This window comes from Nyctereutes procyonoides, unplaced genomic scaffold, assembly GCF_905146905.1.
Source record: "Nyctereutes procyonoides isolate TBG_1078 unplaced genomic scaffold, NYPRO_anot_genome, whole genome shotgun sequence".
Lineage (NCBI taxonomy): Eukaryota > Metazoa > Chordata > Mammalia > Carnivora > Canidae > Nyctereutes > Nyctereutes procyonoides.
In genome coordinates, this window is record NW_026575140.1 from 9,070,026 (window position 1) to 9,090,556 (window position 20,531).

General features: G+C 40.4%; 1 protein-coding gene and 1 pseudogene across 6 annotated transcripts in view; one reads left to right on the forward strand and one right to left on the reverse strand.

The window, feature by feature from the left end:
* WWP2 (WW domain containing E3 ubiquitin protein ligase 2) overlaps positions 1–20,531 on the forward strand; it is a 144,771-nt gene that overhangs the window by 32,351 nt on the left and 91,889 nt on the right. For all 6 annotated transcript variants that reach the window (XM_055305425.1, XM_055305419.1, XM_055305424.1 and 3 more), the window contains 2 exons: positions 621–768; positions 1,115–1,236. In XM_055305425.1, coding sequence (XP_055161400.1) covers positions 621–768; positions 1,115–1,236 — 270 coding nt within the window. The remainder of the gene's footprint in view (positions 1–620; positions 769–1,114; positions 1,237–20,531) is intronic.
* Positions 5,165–19,508, reverse strand: LOC129497788 (60S ribosomal protein L37a-like; annotated as a pseudogene).

Below are 20,531 nucleotides of genomic sequence, written 5' to 3' on the forward strand. Positions count from 1 at the left end.
ATGATTTCTTTTTTTACCTCTTTGATTGCAAATAGTGAAAAAATGTTATACTCTGCACGGTGGGGGTGAAATGGATATATTGGCATCTACATGGGTTTATCTTTTTTTGCAAAGGAATTAAGCAGTTTGAAGAACTTTAAAAGAACATTCATATCATTGGGAGGAATACTCACGACTGCATGCAAATGTATATATTCATGATGATTTTCCCAGAGTGAAAAGTTGGAAGCAATTATTCAGCACTGAAAGAATAGTCAACTAAATTATGGCACGCCTATACTATTGGCTCATATTGTAGCCATTTCAAATTGATTCTTGGGAGGAGAAGATTCTTAAAGAATTGGGGGCATAAAAGATGAGAGTCTGGAAAGTCTGGATTTGCCAACATCTTAATGATAATTATCCCAGTATTTTCAGGTGAGGAGTGCTTTTTTTTTTCTTATGCCTCATATTTTTAAGATATCCTTACATTTTTAAAAAAGTAATTTTTTTTAGGATCAGAAAAATTCAAAAACTTATTTTTTAGAAGAAACAACAAAAAAGAGTGAGAACCTCTGCCACAGGGGGGCAGCTGGGAGCCCTGGGACTCATTTTTGACTTTTCCTTCCTTTCCTGTCCAGTGGTGTCAGCAAAGCCCAAGGTGCATAATCGTCAACCTCGAATAAACTCATTTGTGGAGGTGGCAGTGGATGGACTCCCCAGTGAGACCAAGAAGACTGGGAAGCGAATCGGGAGCTCCGAGCTTCTCTGGAATGAGATCATCATCTTGTAAGAGAAAGTCCTTTCTCTTTGCAGTAACACGGGGGAAATAGAGAAGGTGTTCCAAGAGGGTTGCGGGGGATACAGGTTTCCTGTGACGCCCCTAACTCTTCTGCCTTTGGTACCCAAGGGACCTCTCTTCAGGTGTTTTTACATCATTGAGCTCACAGAGCGTTCATTATTAGCTAGATGGTTACAGGGTCAGCTTGGTGGGGGAAAGAGTACACACGTGAGTGTCTTCCTATTTGAGGCTTCTCCCTCCCTCCAAGATGTCAGCAGTAGGTTTATCTGTTTTCTCCTAAGTTGTGAGAGACCAGTATGCTCGGATTTGATCAATCAAGTATCTGTTTTCCAGGAATGTCACGGCCCAGAGTCATTTAGATTTGAAGGTCTGGAGCTGCCATACTTTGAGAAATGAACTGCTAGGCACAGCCTCTGTCAACCTCTCTAATGTCCTGAAGAACAATGGAGGCAAAAGTACGTATGATGAAGGGGTGGCGGATGCAATTCGTTTGTGGGGGTGGGGAGAAGAATTGGAAGGCTTGGATTTCTCTAACACAGCATGGATAGACCTGGTGATGCAGTTTCCTCCAGGCCCAGGGGCCACAGGGGCCACAGGGACTGTTCCCCTTTTAGGAAGGCAAGAGCTCCTCTAGGTCTGCACTGCAGGATTCAGCCTCCTTTGTCCCCGGGCCTACTGATGGGATGCAGTGATAAGTCCCCTTGATCCTTTCTGATGTGTCTCTCTGCCTCTGCTCCTCTTTTCCTAATCCAGGAGGCATGTGACATGTGGAATCACACTGTCCGATGCCTCCAGCCTAAATCATTACTTTCCTAGTCTGAGTCCTCAAGCAGAAGAAAGAAGCTGCGTGTGTGTGTGTGTGTGTGTGTGTGTGTGTGTGTGTTGTGTGTGTAGGGGGGGATGGTGTTACAAATAGTGCCTTGTGCTTAGTAGGCACTCCGTAAATGTTTACGGGATATTGGAATGTGATGGAAGCTCTGTCTTAATTATTCAGGGTGCCTCTGCTGCATGGAAATGTAAATCCTGACGTCTCTTTATGGTGCTTGTGGTCAGTAGCATAACCCGTGGCTGTGGTATCTGGACCCTCCCTCATAAAGCCTCTATTGAGAGCAGTACCATATGTGGTGAGGGAATGCCACGGAAAGAAAGGCTCCTTTTTCTCTTGATGTCTGCTGTCTAGAAAATATTTTCTGAAAGTGGATTTGACTTAAGAGAGGTGTGGGGGTGGGGAGCATCGGGTCCCAGGGTGAGTGCCGCCTTGATTCAAGAGTCTTTTCTTTCTGAGTCTGTCCTTTTTCTTTCTTTCTTTCTTTCTTTCTTTCTTTCTTTCTTTCTTTCTTTCTTTCTTTCTTTCTTTCTTTCTTTCTTTCTTCTTTCAAGATTTTATTCATTTATTCATGAGAGACACAGAGAGAGAGAGAAGCAGAGACAGAGGGAGAAGTAGGCTCCATGCAGGGAGCCTGATGTGGGACTCGATCCTGGGACCCCAGGATCATGCCCTGAGCCAAAGGCAGATGCTCAACCACTGAGCCACCCAGGTGCCCCATGAGCCTGTCCTTTCTGACAGGCCACTCAAGTGGTGTTTGGGGGCTCCTCTGGTCCTTCTGCTGGGCACACAGAGCTGTGGCGAATCCACTCCAGCTTCAGGAATTGTTTAAAATCAGGAATATGCCTCTACTTTAATTCTGTAAGGAAGTCCTTGATGGTTTATCTTCTCTCTCTAATATGCCTTTTATAATTTGGTTATCAAGGAAGATTACATTTATTATGTCATTTGAAAATCACTTGTGGACATTCTCACATTAAGATCAGCAACTAGTATGACTGTCTTTTTTTTTCTCCTTTATTTGTTCTGTCATCATACTTTTGCTTTTGATTATAAAAATAATTGCAGAAAACCTGGAAATTACACAGAAGAACACAGACACACAAAGAAAATGAAATTCTCCTGTAAACCACAGTACTTAGGGACAGTTATTAACATTTTGATATGTATTTTTCTGAACTTCTTTTCCTTGTGTGCAAATATGAGTATTTAGGATATCAATGAAACAAAATTGGGACTATACATAAACATATTATTTTGCAACATGCTTCCTTTTGAAATGTATTAATATATCTTCTTTTTACAGTGTGTTTATTATTTTTTTAGTAATCTCTACATGGGGATCTTGGAACTCAAACATATGACCCCTAAATCAAGAGTCACCCACTCTTCTGACTGAACCAGCCAGGCGCCCCTAAATATATCTTTATTTACTTACATATTTCTAATTGTGATAAAATGCACTTAACATAAAATTTCCCATATTAACCATTTTTAAGTGTACGGTGTAGTGGCAATTAAGTACATTCACATTGTTGTGCCACCATTGCCACCATGCGTCTCCAGAACTTTAAACTCAAATTCTTTTATTTTTTTAAAGATTTTATTTATTTATTCATGAGAGACAGAGAGAGAGGGAGGCAAAGGGAGAGGCAGGGTCCCCACAGAGCAGGGAGCCCAATGCAGGACTCGATCCCAGGACCGTGGGATCATGACCTGAGCTGAAGGCAGACACTCTACCAACTGAGCCACCCAGGCACCCCTCAAATCATTTACCCATTAAATCACTCATTCAGTTTCTTCCCTCTACTTCCCTACCATTATGTTTTATCTCTATGCATCTGAGTAGGTACCTCATTTAGATAGAATCATAAAATATTTGCCCTCTTTTTAAAAGGATTTTAATTATTTATTTAGAAAGAGAGTGGGTGCGGGGAGGGGCAGAGGAGAAGGAGAGAGAGAATCTCAAGCAGGCTCTAGGTCTGACTCCCTTTTATACTTGGCTTGTTTTACTCAGCATTATGTCCATAGGGCACCTCCACATTGTGGCAGGATCAGAATCTCTTTCTTTTTAAGGCCAAATAATGTTCCCTTTTCTGTACATACACATTTTGTTTATCCATTCATCTGTCCAGGGATGCTTGGGTTGCTTGCACCATTTGCCTATTGTGAATAATGCTGTTATGAATGCGAGTGTACAAACACGTGTTCAAGTCCCTGCTTTTAGTTCTTTTGGGTTGAGTAGCCAGAAGCAGAATTCCTGGATCATATGGTAAAACTATGTTTAATTTTTTTGAGGAACTACTATACTGTTTTCCCTAGCTGCTACACCATAAAATATATTGAAATAGCTTTTTTTTTTTTTTAAAGATTTTATTTACTCATGAGAGACACACACAGAGAAGCAGAGACACAGGCAGAAGGAGAAGCAGTCTCCATGCAGGGAGCCTGATATGGGACTTGATCCTGGGTCTCCAGGATCATGCCCTGGGCCGAAGGCAGGTGCTAAACCGCTGAGCCACCCAGGGATCCTCTTGAAATAGCTTTTTTAAAAAAAGGTTTATTTATTTCAGAGAGAGAGAACATGAGTGGGAGGGGCAGAGGGAGACGGAGAGATGGTCTTACATATAGACTCCATGCTGAGTGTAGAGCCCGATGTGGGGCTTGATCTCACATCCCTGAGATCACACCTGACCTAAAACCAAGAGTCAGATGCTTAACTGACTGAGCCACCCAGGCAAACCCCACAATATGTTGAAATAGCTTTAATTATCTTCCAAATTGTAGTTTTTGATGACTGCCTGGTAGTAGTCTTTCAGATTGGTTGTGTGATTTACATGGGGTAGTTTTTAGTATTTTATAGTCATAAATAATGCTATGGTAAACATACACTTATAAATCTTTATGTCTATTTCGATAGTTCTGATAAATTATTCAAGATGGGTTTGCTGGATATAAGCATTTTTCATGTGTTTGTGGCATTGGACACATATTGCAAGATTACTGTCTGGAAATGTTCTTCCAATTTACCCTCCCATCGGCAGTGGTCAAGATTGCTGGTTTCTATTGCTTCTTGGTCTTTATTGGATTCATTTATTAAAAAAAAAAGTGTGTGTGTGTATATACATATATACATATATATGTATATATATGTGTGTGTATATGTGTATATATATATATATACACACATACCTATTTGATAATTGACATTATGCCAGATTTGCTTCATCTGTTTTTTTGATTGTAGTCTTTCTTTTTTTTTTTAAATTTTTTTTTGTTTTATTTATTTATGATAGGCACACAGTGAGAGAGAGAGAGGCAGAGACACAGGCAGAGGGAGAAGCAGGCTCCATGCACCCGGAGCCCGACGTGGGATTCGATCCCGGGTCTCCAGGATCGCGCCCTGGGCCAAAGGCAGGCACTAAACCGCTGCGCCACCCAGGGATCCCCGATTGTAGTCTTTCTAAGCAAATTACAGGTGTTTCAGTATTTTAGATTCTTCAGCATGTGTCTTATAAAGAAAAAGGATATATATATTTTTAATTTTATTTTGTTACCTAAATTAACCTGTTTATTATAGGCCAGTAATGTTTCAGATGGTGGAGCTTCCACTGATCTTTCAAGTCCTTCAAGCTTCTGATGGCTGCTGACTTTACTGTGACTGCGGAAGCAGTGCTCTAGGTCTGAGCCCCACCAGGCACTGTTTTCATGCAGAACCATAATCCCAGATCCCTACAGCTCGTCTTTTCATCTTGGTTTTGCCACAGACAGAGCAAGTATGCTTGGCATGCTGGCTTATTTCAGTCTTTTTCACCATTTTCCTGTACGAGGCACCGTGATGGGTCTCACATTGACCAACGATTCTGACTTTAGTGCGTTTAGCTATGTCAGCACAAGCTAGACCTGAGCCCAGAGAGGAAGCAGAAAGGATATTATCTTATATAATTACTATTCCATTATCGCACCTAGCAATATTAACGTGAATTCCTTATTACCACCTGATACTCAGTTCCTGTTCAATTCTGTTCAATTTCACCATTGTCCCAAAGTATTGTTTCAAGTGATTTGCTTGAACCTGAATTCAGACGAGGTCTACTCATTGAATTCAGTTGTTATGTCTCTCAAGTTCCCCCAGCTTCACTTTGCCTTTTGTTGCTGTGATTTATTTAAGGAGATCAAATGTTTTCAGAGTGTGTCTACTGGCTTATTAATGTTTTTTGCTCATTTTTGTATCAAAGTGTGCATTTTTCTCTTTTAGTTTTGAAAGAGTTCTTTATATGTTAAGGCGATTTCTCTTTGTCTTGTTTTGTAAATATTTTCCAGTTTTTCATTTCAATTTTGAAGGTTTTTTTTTTTCTTCTACTTTTTGAACAGATATTTTAGGCTTGTAGTTGACTCTGTTACCCTTTGTATTTGTATTTGTAGCCTTTTTCTTTATGGCTTTCCCCATCCTGAGATCAGGTAAATAGTCACCTCTGATTTTTCCTGTGCATTATGACTTTTCTTTCTTTTTTTAAAAAAAATATTTATTGGGATCCCTGGGTGGCGCAGCGGTTTGGCGCCTGCCTTTGGCCCAGGGCGCGATCCTGGAGACCCGGGATCGAATCCCACATCGGGCTCCTGGTGCATGGAGCCTGCTTCTCCCTCTGCCTGTGTCTCTGCCTCTCTCTCTCTCTCTCTCTGTGTGACTATCATAAATAAATAAAAATTTAAAAAAAAAAAAATTTTAAAAAAAATATTTATTTCTTCATGAGAAAGTGCGCGCGCACGCGCACGCGCGAGAGAGAGAAAGAGGCAGAGACTTAGGCAGAGGGAGAAGCAGGCTCCCCACAAGGAGCCTGATGTGGGACCTGATCCCGGATTCTGCCGGAAGCAGGTGCTCAACTGGTGAGCCACCCAGGCGTCCCTGACTTTATCTTTTTACATTTAATTATTATTATTATTATTTTTAAGATTTATGTATTTCTTTTCTTTTTTTTTTTTTTTTGATTTATGTATTTCTTTGAGAGAGTGTGAGAGCGAGAGAGCACAAGCAGGAGGGAGGAGTGCAGGGAGAGGGAGAAGCAAACTCCCCGCTGCATAGGGAGCCCAATGTGGGACTCAATCCTGGGATCGAGGATCATGACCTAAGCCGAAGGCAGATGATTAACCAACTGAGCCATCTAGGTGCCCCCACATTTAAATCTTTAAATGAGTTTATTTTTGTGTTTATTGTGAGTAGGAATCTAATTTAAATTTTCCCAAGTAGTTCACTGATTGCTTTACACTATCTATTGAATAGTCCATTTGTATCATCCCTGATTTGAGTTGTTACCTTCAGCTTATGCTAAAAAAAAATATACATATACATACATATGTATACATTCATACATACATATATAGACATACACATATATAAAATATATGCACACACACGTATATTTGGGCCTGCATGGGGATTTTCTATTTCATCGTTGTTTTATTAGGCTTTTAAAATTGCTCTGTCTTAGCTGTTGTTACGTTACCACGTTTTAATGTCACACTGTTTCTCTCCTTTTCAAAATCTTCCTACTTCTTTACTTTGCATATATGACAACACCACTTGAACTTTATTTTGTCAGGTTCTTCCCCTCTTCCTCCTCTCTTCCCCCCAAATCCCTTCGGATTTCATAGAAAATCTATTCCATGTAAAGTTCCTTTATGGAGAATATCTATACTAATTCTTCCTACCTAGGAACATGGAGTGTCTCTAAAGTCATTCAAATCATTTTGAAGTTATCTTTAGATAGACTTAAATTGCAAAAATATTTATGATCTTATTTTTAGTGGGATTTTTTCCTATTAGGTCTCCTAACTTAGTGTTGTTGGTATATGACTATTAGTTTCTACATGGTTTTTTGTTTGTTTTTTAATCAGTGAATTACTGAATAATTAATATAGGTTTTCAATAGTTTCTTTTGGGTTTTCTTGGTAGACATGTGATTTCTTTTTTTTTTTAAATTTTTTTTTGATTTTTATTTATTTATGATAGTCACAGAGAGAGAGAGAGAGAGAGAGAGAGGCAGAGACACAGGCAGAGGGAGAAGCAGGCTCCATGCACCGGGAGCCCGACGTGGGATTCGATCCCGGGTCTCCAGGATCGCGCCCTGGGCCAAAGGCAGGCGCCAAACCGCTGCGCCTCCCAGGGATCCAGACATGTGATTTCTAAGATTGATAATTTTGATCATATTAGGAGATAATTATAGTTCTTTTCCTTGTTAGTTGCTTTATATACAACTTCTGTTTTAGTGGTGATGGAATAGGCATCCTGCCCTGTCTAGTAACCATGCTTCTAATGACTCTTCTCTGGGTGTATAGTTGGGTGTTAGTAACCTTTTCTTATTTTTTTCCCCTTGATTTATTATAATAATTTTTAAAAAAGATTTTATTTATTTATTTATTTATTTATTTATTTATTTATTTATTTATTGAGAGACAGAGAGAGAAGCAGAGACACAGGCAGAGGGAGAAGCAGGCTCCGTGCAGGGAGCCCGATGTGGGACTCGATCCCAGGACTCCAGGATCACACCCTGGGCTGAAGGCAGGTGCTAAACTGCTGAGCCACCCAGGCATCCTTCATTTTTTTTTTTTTTTTTTAATCAAGAGGGGCATCGAGTTTTTGTCAAATATCTTTTATGTAACTGGAGGTGAGGGCAGTGCTTGGGCGGCAGCAATCGGTTGAGCGTCAGTTGGTTTCTGCTCAGGTTGTGATCTCAGGGCTGTGAGACTGAGTACCGAGTTGGCTATGGGCTCAGCTTGAGGGTCTCTCTCTCTGCTCCTCCTGCTTATGCTCTCTCTCTCTCTCTCTCTCAAATAAATAAATAGATAAATCTTACCCCCCAAAATGGTAACTATCAGGATAATTATTATTTTTTTTCTATCAGGATAATTAAGTGATTTTTCTTCTATTTCTTATATTGATTTCTTAATAGTAACAATCTTAAAATCTCTAGAATATACCCAATTGCTCATGTTGGATAATTCCTTGAAAATTTTGTTAAAATGGCTTGTTAATATTTTATTTGAGGGTTTTCTATCTATATTCGTAAGTGGCATTTGTCTGTAGTTTTGTACTATTTTTGTCAGCTTTGGAATCGAGGCTTAGCTAATGTTATAAAGTAAATTGAAGCTCTTTCCAACTTTGGGAACAGACTCTATAACATGGGAATTATCTGTTCCATGAGTGCAGGAAAGAGCTCACCCGTAAAACCAACTGGGTCTGGCTGCTTTCTCTGAAATAATTCTTTGATGACTTTTTCAGCTTTTTACCCCATAATGATTGGTTTGTTCAGCTTTTCTGATTCATCTTGCATCAATTTTGTTAATTCATATTTTCTGAGAAAAATTGTTTCATGAGATTTTTCAAGTTTATTAGTATGAAGATTTGAAATTGCATTCTTATTTGAAAACTGTTTTTCATTTTTTTCTCACTTAAAATATTTGATATTTGTTCCCAATTTTTTTCTTGACTAATGTGAGCATTTTTATTTTAACTTTTTTTTGCTTTTTAATTTATTTTTCACAAGACTACTTGGGTTAATCATTTATACCATAGTTTCTCATATTTCCATTTTTAACTTTAACTTTTTCAACTATTTGCCCTAGATCTGTTTTTTTTTTAAGATATGTTTTTTCTTAATCCAGTCAGTTGATCATTTTAGCTTTTTGAGTTGAAAGCTTATAGTGCATTTATTTTTGTCTTGTTTAATGATGAAAACATTCATACTTTAAACTTGGCTTTGATTTTTTTCCCCTAGATGTTCACATTTTTTCTTTTTTATTTATTTATTTATTTATTTATTTATTTATTTATTTATTTATTTATTTATTTATTTATTTAATTTATGATAGTCCCACAGAGAGAGAGAGAGAGAGAGAGAGAGAGAGAGAGAGAGAGGCAGAGACACAGGCAGAGGGAGAAGCAGGCTCCATGCACCGGGAGCCCGACGTGGGATTCGATCCCGGGTCTCCAGGATCGCGCCCTGGGCCAAAGGCAGGTGCCAAACCGCTGCGCCACCCAGGGATCCCACATTTTTTCTTTTAAAGAAAAGTGCACAAACCTTAAGTGATAGAGTTCAGTGAGTGTTTATATATGTGTAATCCCTACTCAGATCAAGATATAGAATATTTGTAGGGTCCCAGAAGATTCCCACATCCCTATTAGTCAGTACCCCTTTGCCCATTCTGAGATAATCACTATTCTGACTTCTGTCACTATTCTTGAATTTCTGTAAGTGAAATCATACAGTACATTTTCTTGTCCTGGCTCATCATTGTATCTGTGAGTGTCATCATGCTTTTGCATGTAATACTAGCTTGTTTTCTTATAGGGGTAAAGGTTCCTATTATATGACTATACCACAGTTTATTTACTTATTCTCCCATTGGTGGACATCTGGGCTGTTTTCCAGTTTGGGGCCATCAGGAGCAAAGCTGTTACGCACATGTATACATGTATTTTGGAAGATTTATACATGCTGGCCAGCACCAGCCATAGCACTTTGAGTGTGTGGCTGGGTGGAGCAGTGAGGCACATCAGATCCAAATCTGATGGAAAATGTGGGTTGTAATAGGGCAGTGGGTTGTTTTTTGTTAGAAAAACAAATCAAGGGTGACAGTGGCATAAACGAGATATGTAACATTCCAGCCATGTTTCATAAAGCCTTTTGTTTAGAGCAAGGCTGTTTCTGGTCATTACAAATCTGTTGCATAGAGAAGTGGTTAAGAACATTTAGACACTGGAGTCTGACTACGTGGGTTTGAATCCTGATTCCACCAGCTTTGTGATGTTGGACAGTTACGTAACTTCTCTGTGCTTCTGTTTCCTGATCTGTAAAACATTATTTTGAGATTATATGAGCTAAATAGTACCTGCTACTTGAGACTACTATATAAGTAGTAGCAGTGGTAGTAGTAGTAGTAATTCTGCTTCCTCTGATTTCTTTTCTTCCCAAAGATGAAGAGGTTCAAATCCTCAAGATGGTGGCAGAGACCCTATTTCTTTTTTTTTTTTAATTTTTATTTATTTATGATAGTCACACAGAGAGAGAGAGAGAGAGAGAGAGAGAGAGAGAGAGAGAGAGAGGCAGAGGCAGAGACACAGGCAGAGGGAGAAGCAGGTTCCATGCACCGGGAGCCCAGTGTGGGATTCGATCCCGGGACTCCAGGATCGTGCCCTGGGCCAAAGGCAGGCTCCAAATCGCTGCGCCACCCAGGGATCCCCAGAGACCCTATTTCTTGATGTAGGACCTCCTTGCCTAAATGGGAGGCAGTCCCGAGGTTTTTCCAAGGGAGAGTTCTAAGACTGGATAAATGCAAAAGCTCTGGGGGTGTGGAGTGGAGAGGCTGTCATTAACATGAGGTATTTCAGCACTAGGGTCTTGGCTCCTGCATTCGTTGGGGAGCTGCTAGGCTGGAAGTGTGTCCAGGGTGGTGTGTAAGTATGAATATGGTTACGTAGGGTAGTAGGTCATAGTATGTTAGGTGACTTCTCTCACTGTGGCCTGGTCTTCCCAGAACAGCTTTTCCTGGGAGAAGGCCTGATGGGTAGTGCTTGTCCTGCCTGGTGTTTTTTTATCCCACATGACACAATTCCTTCCTTCATTCACAGCCTTGTTGTCCCCTGGGTGGACTTGAAAGCTGACTGGGAAACCCAGCTGGTGTTTTATGCCTCCCTCTGGCAGAAGGTAGCTGTGGCGGAGGGCTTTACTAGAGTCCTGTTGTGTAAGGGTCAGCCTCGGCTGACTTTCTGCAAGGATATTGACCTGGCTGTGGCTGCAAGAAGTACTTGACTCAGAGTACTGGTTTGGCTCTTAAGGATGGCTCTAGTCATCTCTATGTGGAAGCCAGATGTTGAGGTTGAGTATTAATTTTTTAAAAGATTTTATTTATTTATTTATTTGACAGAGAGCTCAAGCACAAGCAGGGGGGAAGGGTAGAGGGAAAGGGAGAAGCAGGCTTCACAGCAGGGAGCCTGATGTGGGGCTCGATCCCAAGACCCTGGAATCATGACCTGAGCTGGAGGCAGATGCTTAACCAACTGAGCCACCCAGGCACCCCTTGAATATTGATTCTTAAAAACGTTTTTATTGGAATTTTCAAACAGAATCCCCATTGCCCAGTTTTGATAGTTATTAGCATATGTTTCATCTGTACCTGACCCCTGGATGATTTTAATTTCTTTCTAAATTGGTAGCAGGTAGGATGTAAGACTCAATTTTCTCTTGTAGCTGGCCTCATTAACACTGCAGATCTTGGTACTACCAGATTGTCCTCCTTTCAAGGAGGGAGATGTAGCTTGAAGTAGATTTTTTTTCAAAAACTTCCCTATTTTTTAAAATGTTTTATTTATTTATTTATGAGAGACACAGAGAGAAAGAGAGAGAGAGGCAGAGACACAGGCAGAGGGAGAAGCAGGCCCCATGCAGAGAGCCCGATGTGGGACTCGATCCCAGATCCCGGGATCATGCCCTGAGCCAAAGGCAAATGCTCAACCACTGAGCCACCCAGGTGTCCCAAAACTTCCCTATTTTAAAATAATTCCTGGGATCTCTTGGTGGCTCAAGGTTTGGGGCCTGCCTTTGGAGCAAGGCGTGATCCTGGAGTCCTGGGATCGAGTTCTACCTCAGGCTCCTTGCATGGAGCCTGCTTCTCCCTCTGCCTGTGTCCTTGCCTCTTTCTCTCTCTCTTTCTCTGTGTGTGTGTGTGTGTCTCATGAATAAATGAATAAAATCTTTAAAAAAAATAAATAAAAATAATCTTAAAAAAATAATTTCAAATTCAGAGACAAGTTACAAGAATGGGACAAGAAATTCCCCCATACTCTGCACCCAACTGTTAATATTTTAATACATTTGTCCCTATCTTTATATACATCTATAATTCTTTTCTGAATCATTATAAATTATGAACCTTATACTTATTTTTGAATGCTCAATACAAATTATTATGCCATTTTTTAATATTGCTGTTATTATATTCTGTATGTATATCATTCTTTAAAAAAATTTTTTATTTTGTATTCTTAGTTTCAGAAGTAGAGTTCAGTGATTCATCAGTTGCATATGACGCCAGTGCCCATTACATCATATGTCCTCTTTAATGCCCATCACCTAGTTATGCCGTCTCCCCACCCTCTTCTCCTCCAACAACCCTCAGTTTGTTTCCTTTTTTTTTTTTTTTTTTAGTTTGTTTCCTATAGTTAAGAGTCTCTTATGGTTTGGCTTCCTCTCTGCTTTTTCTTGTTTTATTTTTTCTTCTCTTCCTCTATGATTCTCTGTTCTTTTCTTAAATTCCACATATGAGTGAAATCATATAATTGTCTTTCTCTGATTGATCTATTTTTTTTGATTGACCTATTTTGCTTAGCATAATATCCTCTAGTTCCATCTACGTTGTTGCAAGTGATAAGATTTCTTTTTGTTGTTGTTGGTTGAATAACATTTCATTATATATATGTATATTATATGTATGTGTATGTATATATATGTATATATACACACACAGATATATATCTATACACACACACACATAATGGAATGTTACTCAACCAACAACAACAACAAAATATATATATATACAAACACCACATCTTTATTCATTCATCTGTTGATGGACCTCTGGGCTCTTTCCATAGTTTGGGTATTATGGACAATGCTGCTATAAACTTTGGGGGAACCTTATACATCTTTGTATAAGAAATCGACTTAAGTGTCAATTTTTAAGAAGGACATTATACAATTAAATCAAGAAATCTAACATTTTTGCAATATTGTTACTTAATTCATATTTTCTAGTTGTAGTAAAAATTCACTTCAGGTGAATTCCCTGTGATCCAGGATCTCATGCAAAATGATGTATTGCATTTGGTTGTCCTGTCTCTTTAAATCTGGGATTAGTTCCTAGCCTATTTTTGTCTTTCACGACATCATCATTGTTGAAGAGTTCAGGCCAGTCTTTTTGTAGAATCCTCTCAATTTGGCTCTGTCTGGTTTTTCCTCAGGATTAGATTCAGGGTATGTATTTTTGGCAGGAACACTCTAGAAATATTATGTCCTTCTCAGTGCATCATATCAGGAGGCACATGACTCAGCTTGTTTCATTGTTAATCGCGTTAACTTTGATCATTTGGTTAAAGTGCTGTCTGCCAGGTTCTCAACTGTAAAGTTACTATTTTCTTTTTATAACTAAAAAGTAATTTATGGGGAGATGTAATACTTTGTGACTATGTAAATAACTGTTCCTTGTCACACCTTAACCAACTTGTTTTTGCATTCTTATAATGGTTTTTTTTCTGAATCAATTTTTACTGTGATGTTTGCAAATTTCCCTCCCAGTTTTATTATTCCTGGGTCTTTTGTTAGTTGCTATGCTATTGCAAAGAAGAATGTTTCCTTTCCTTTTTTTTTTTTTTTAAAGATTTTATTTATTCATGAGAGAGAGAGAGAGAGGGAGGGAGAGAGGCAGAGACACAGGGAGAGGGAGAAGCAGGCTCCATGCAGGGAGCCCGATGTGGGACTCAATCCCGGGTCTCCAGGATCACATCCTGGGCTGAAGGCAGCGCTAAACCGCTGAGCCACCCGGGCTGCCCTGTTTCCTTTTCTTTTAGGTATGTAGGTATGTATTATCAGTCTCAACTCATGGATTCTTATTTCATTCATTAGGTTATAATTTATTCCTGTCATTATTTTTATGCTCTCATTATCTCTGGTTTAATCAGTGAGTGCCTCTTCAACCTGCTCCTGTATCCTTTTGATATGTCCTCCATCATATATTTTCTAAATAAGATCCAATATAGATAGAATTTACTGGGCAGCCAGGTGGCTCAGCGGTTTAGCACCGCCTTTAGCCCAGGGCCTGATCCTGGAGACCCAGGATCAAGTCCCACGTCGGGCTCCCTGCATGGAGCCTGCTTCTCCCTCTGCCTGTGTCTCTGCCTCTCTCTCTCTTTCTGTGTGTGTGTCTCATGAATAAATAAACAAAATCTTTAAAAAAAAATAGAATTTACTATATGATAAAGGTGGTGCTGAGAATCAGAAAAGGTGAACAAACGGCGTTTCGACCATCACCTAACCAAATGGTTTTCAAAGTGTGGTCTCCAGGGGAGCAACGTGGGTATCATTTGGAAACATGTTAGAAATGTAAATTCTGGGGACACCTGGGTGGCTTAATTGATTAAGCAGCTGCCTTTGGCTCAAGTTGTGATCTCAGGGTTCTGGGATCAAGCTGTGCATATTGTCATCATTGGGCTCGCTGCTCAGTGGGGAGCCTGCCTCTCCCTCTCTTTCTACCCTACTCCCTGCTTGTGCTCTCTCTCTCTCTCTCTCTCTCAAAAAAAAAAAAAAAAAAAAGGAAAGAAAAGAAAAGAAAAGAAATGTAAATTCTTGGGTTCCTGGGTGGCTCAGTCAGTTAAGTGTCTATCTTCCACCCAGGTCATGATCTCAGTGTCCTGGGATTGAGCCCCCAAGTCAGGCTCCTTACTTAGCAGGGAGCCTGCTTCTCTCTCTCCTTCTGTCTCTCCCTCTGGCTCATACTTTCTCTCTCTCTGTCAAATAATAAAATCTTAAAAAAAAAAAAAAAAAAGAAAGTAAATTCTAAGGCCCTATCCCAAACCTGCAGAATCAGAAACTCTGGGACCCAGTAATCTATTTTAACAGATTTTCTGGGAATTCTGATGTACATTCAAGTCTGAGAACCACAAAGCTAAGTGCTTGGGATAAGATAAAGCTAGATACCTTTCTTATGCTGATACTTGGATAGTTTTCTTTCTTTCTTTCTCTTTCTTTTCTTTCTTTCTTTCTTTCTTTCTTTCTTTCTTTCTTTCTTTCTTTCTTTCTTTCTTTCTATTTTTTTTAAGGATTTTATTTTTAAGTAATCTCTACACCCAGCGTGGGGCTCGAATTTACAACCCCAAGATCAAGAGCCACATGCTCTACCAACTGAGCCAGCCAGGAGCCCCGTGACAATTTTCTTTATTTAGTTTTTAAAATATTTAACCCTTTAGTCAATTTAGAGTTTATTTTGATAAATGATGTGGGATAGGGGTCTAGTTGTATTTTTTCCTAACGGGTTTTACACATTCTCACTGTTTTCTTTGGAGGGAGTGTCAGAATCAGGTTGGACATTTCTTAGTGCTCTTCTTCAAAACTTTCTTGGCTCTTGAGTGTTCATTTTTTCTGCCAGACTATTATATCTATCTAGCTATATAGCTAGCTATCTGTGCCCCTGTATACACACACATCACATATACACACATGTGTAAATATCTATTTCTGTGCCTGTGTATTAAACACCATGTTCATAATGAAACCTCCATTTCTAGTTCAGCCCCACAGGGTTCTTCCTTTCTTCCTTTCCATATGAGAACTCTGGCTCTCAGCATCATCCATATACTCATTACCTCTATTCTAGAATGCACACAAGGTGGTTTGAGAATTGCTATACCCATACCACTGTGAAAAGTGAAATAGACCTTGAAAAGCCCTTTGCGTATTCTTCATTTTCTATGCTTGTCTCTCTTCTTTGCCCATGTGTGTCTTAAAAAAAAAAAAAAAAGGAAAGAAAGCAAACAGCTTGCTATTTACTTAAGCATCTTATAAGTGGAGGGTTGTTTCGGCACTTTACATTTCGAGAACAGATAGGCCAGTCATGAGGGGTGCACTACCTCCCTCACTCTTCCATAACGATGGAGGGTTCTGGTGGGTGGGCTGTGCGTCTCAAGGAGACATGCCTGACAGACAGTGCATGCATTTATTTTAAAGTAAACACAGTGCTGTTTTTCCAGTTTTTCAACTGAAAGATAAATAAAACTACTAATCCTTAGAACTTGAATCGGAGGGAGAAGAGAGAAAATGAAAAAAAAAATTTGCTCTACAGTTAAAAACAATTTTACATTTATTTTTAAAATGAATTATTTTTTTTGGTCCCTCAGTTTTATTCTAGAACTCATACAAAATATTCCAGATGTATGAATTCTAATCCTCCTCTTCCTCCTCTTCTTCATCCTGGTTAATCTGGAAGTAATGCAATTCATAACTCTTTGCTTTTAGCAGCTCCGTGCAACCAGTCACAGAGATGATTCCTTCTCAATTATTTTTTGGTAAGATATTTCAAATACCTTTTGAGAAAAGGCACTACAGAAGTTAGTCATCTTGCTCTTGTTCGTTTCAGCCGTTACAATCCCTCCACTGAGAATCCCAGCTTTGTCATTCACTTTGATTCTCTCTTGAAGAAACTGCTCAAAATTGGCAGCATCCATGATTCCACCTTCTGTGTATATATGTATGTACGTACGTACCTGTGTATGTACGTGTGTACTCTCTACACCCAACATGGGGCTCGTACACACAACCATGAGATCAAGAGTCGCTCGTCCTTCAGACTGAGCCAGCCAGGCGCCCCCATGATTCCATCTTCTGTAGTAGGGTGGGTGCAGGCAAGGGTAAACTTAGGAACTTTCTTCTTTTTTGCCCTCCCTACCTCACATGCTTTATCACAGGGGCCTTGGCAGCAGTGGAGGCAGAAAAGCAGAAACATTTTACATTTAAATTTGGCAAGTTGTTCACAACTACTTAAACTGAGGAGGAAGTGACAAAGGACGAAAAAGCAAAGGGCAGTATGTGAGAGGCCTGTAAGCTGCTAGGGAGATCTTACCTAGGACATGGCGACAAACCCCAGTGTCTTGAAGAGGCCTGATGGTAGAAGTGGCCTAAGCAGTCCCGCGTAGCCGGTTATTTTTAAGCCTGGTAAACAAACGAGACCTAGTTTTTGCAGTTTGCGGAATGCTAAGAGAAAATTTCTGAGAAGTTTTGTCTTGATCCCCAAATAGAAAATATTATTATTTTTTTCTGAAGATAAAAATTATATGTGCCTCTAAAACTGAAAATGTTATTTTTCTTATTTTCATTTTTTTTGGGGGGGGAGAGAAAAACTCTTCTGAATTGCTTTCGTGTATATCAGGCATTGTTTTGAATTCTTGAAATACATATATTAAAACTTATTTAATCCTCCTGTGTACTTGTGATAGAGATTGTATTGCCATCCCCTTAGATGAGGAAATAGGTAGATGTTATGTAACTTTCTTTTTAAAAGATTTTTATTTATTTATTCATGAGACACACACACACACACACACACACACAGAGAGAGAGAGAGAGAGAGAGAGAGAGAGAGAGAGAGACAGGCCAAGGGAGAAGCAGGCTCCCTGTGAAGAGTCCGATATGGGACTCGATCCCAGGACCCCTGGGATCATGACCTGAGTCAAAGGCAGACGCTCAACCGCTGAGCCACCCAGGCATCTCTGTTACGTACTTTCCCAAGGCCACACAGTAGGTGGTGGCAGGACTGGGATTTAATCTAGGCCTCTTGGTCTGGGAGCCTCTCTGCATTTACTGCCTTCCAATGAGGGAGAAGGTTAAAATGTCTTAAAATTTTATAGTTCAGAGGTAACCCCATAGACTCTTTGTTACATATCCATTAAGCTCTTTGGGTTGGTATGTAAATCATATATGTATGTGTGTATATAAATTTTTTTTCCAAAATGGGGACTCATGATGCAGGTTGCTTTGTAATTTGATTTTTTTCACCCAGTTTTTTGTTGTTGTTTTTTTTAACCTCTGTGAAACTAGGCCATTTTTAATGGATGCAGTAGTGGTTTTTTTGAATGAATGCACCATGATTTATTTTATTTTATTTTTAAATTTATTTTTAAAGATTTTATTTATTCATGAGACAGAGAGAGAGAGAGAGGCAGAGAGAGAGAGGCAGAGACACAGGCAGAGGGAGAAGCAGGCTCCATGCAGGGAGCCCGACGTGGGACTTGATCCCGGGACTCCAGAATCATGCCCTGGGCCGAAGGCAGGTGCTAAACCACTGAGCCACCCAGGGATCCCCGAATGCACCACGATTTAACCAATCTCCTATTGTTGGCCATTTCTACTCTCTTACTGTGATAAGCAACACTTTTTTGGTCAGTTCTTGTAAAGATGACTCTGTGCTCCATTTTTTTCACTCAAGGTAGTCTATTCCTAGGCGTGCAGTTGTTGAGTCCAAGGGCAGGCGTGTTTCAGGGTTTTAGGTGCTTGCGTCTGCTGCAAAGCCCTGGCCAGTTCAGCTGAGTGTACACCCGGACCTGTTGCCCCCTTCTCATCTGTGGTGCTGTCAACCTTTTAACCTCTGTGAAGTGAAAAACCATTACTCTTTGTTATTTTAAATTGCACCTATTTTGTGTTGTCTACTGTACTCTTCTTGGGAAACATCCGGGGAGGTTTTGTCCTCGCTGCCCAGCTTCACTTGCTTCACTCCCCGCCCTATTGGAAATCCAGTGGTTCATTCTCACCCTCAGTGAACTGGCCTGACTGACTGGTTGTGATGAGCAACCTTCTCGACCTTCTGTTTCCACTGGGTTTTCAGGACACCAACCTGACTGGTTTTCTGTCTGTCTTTCTAGCCACTCCTGTTTAAGTCGTTTTTGTTGGTTTACTTCTCGCCAGTCTGGAAACATTGGGATACCCCAGCTTGGCTTAGTCCTGTGTCTACTTGTTCATCTACACCCCCCGCCTTTCATGATCTCACCTAGCCTCATAGCTTTAAATTTGGTCTGGACTGTGTGATTTGCACCCCGGGCCTCTCTTGTAACAACCAAAGACTGTGTGTTTCCGGGTGTCTAATCAACATCTTCAAATGAACACGTTAAAAGCCAAGCTACCTGCTTTCCCACAGTTTCCTCCATCTCAGGCAACAGTGATTCAGTCTTGCTCAGGCTGAGAACATGTCTGCCCTGGTGCCACTCTTTCTTTCTGTTACAACCCACGTCCAGTCAGCATGTCCTGCGTTACCCTGGAGGTGTTCGAAGAGCTGACCATTTCTCACCGTCACTGCTGCCATCACCCATGTCCACATCCGTCTTTTCAACTGTTAGGGGGCCTTTGCCTGTCTCTCTGCATCTGTCTTTGTTTCCCTACAGTGCACTTTCAAACCCTCTGTGCCTAGTAGCCAGAATGATCCAACCTGTGAGCACAATCATATCATGCCCACGGTGGTTGCCCATTGCACTAAGACTAAAACTAAAATCGTTCCGTAATGGCCTAAAAGAGAAGTTGGGGATGGTCATCCTATCACTCTTTTGTTATCTCAACTGTTCTCCCTCTCTGTAAGCCCTGGCTTGGTCCCCAAGCCTCCTTGCTGGTCTTCTGACCCACTGCTGTTCCTGCCTCAGGGCCTTGGCATTGGTCTTACCTTCTTCCTATTTTTCCTCATGTGTCCTCATGGCTATGCTCCCTCACCCCCTTCTCATCTACTCAGATGTCACCCCAGTGAGGCTTTTTTGACCATTCTTTCTATTTCAGAAGTGTATGATTCAGTGATTTTAAAAATTTTACCAATTTGTGCAGTGTTACCATGAACTTTTCCATCACCCCAATAAGATCTCTTATGCCCATTTACTGTTAACTTGTTTCCACCCCCAGCTTTTGGCAACCACAAATCTACCTTCTGTGTCTGTAAATTTGCCTTTTCTGGACATTTGGAATGTCCAGATCAAATGGAATCATATATGGGCGCCTGAGTGGCTCAGTCAGTTGAGCAGCTGCCTTAGGCACAGGTCATGATCAGGACCCTGGGGTCCTAGGATCAAGCCCTGCATTGGGCTCCCTGCTCAGTGGGGAGCTGGCTTTTCCCTCTCCCATTGCAGCTCCCCCTGCTTGGGATCCCCCTCCCGTCAAATTAATAAAATTTTTAAAAACCAGAAAACAAACGGAATCAAACAATAAGTGGCCTAGACTAAATGGTCTTAATTGCAATTCCTTCCTACCCAACATTCCCTGTTCCTTTCTCTTTCTTTTCTTTTTAATGGGATCCTCACATAATAGGATATATTTTGTTCATCTCACTCCTTACCCTTCACAACTG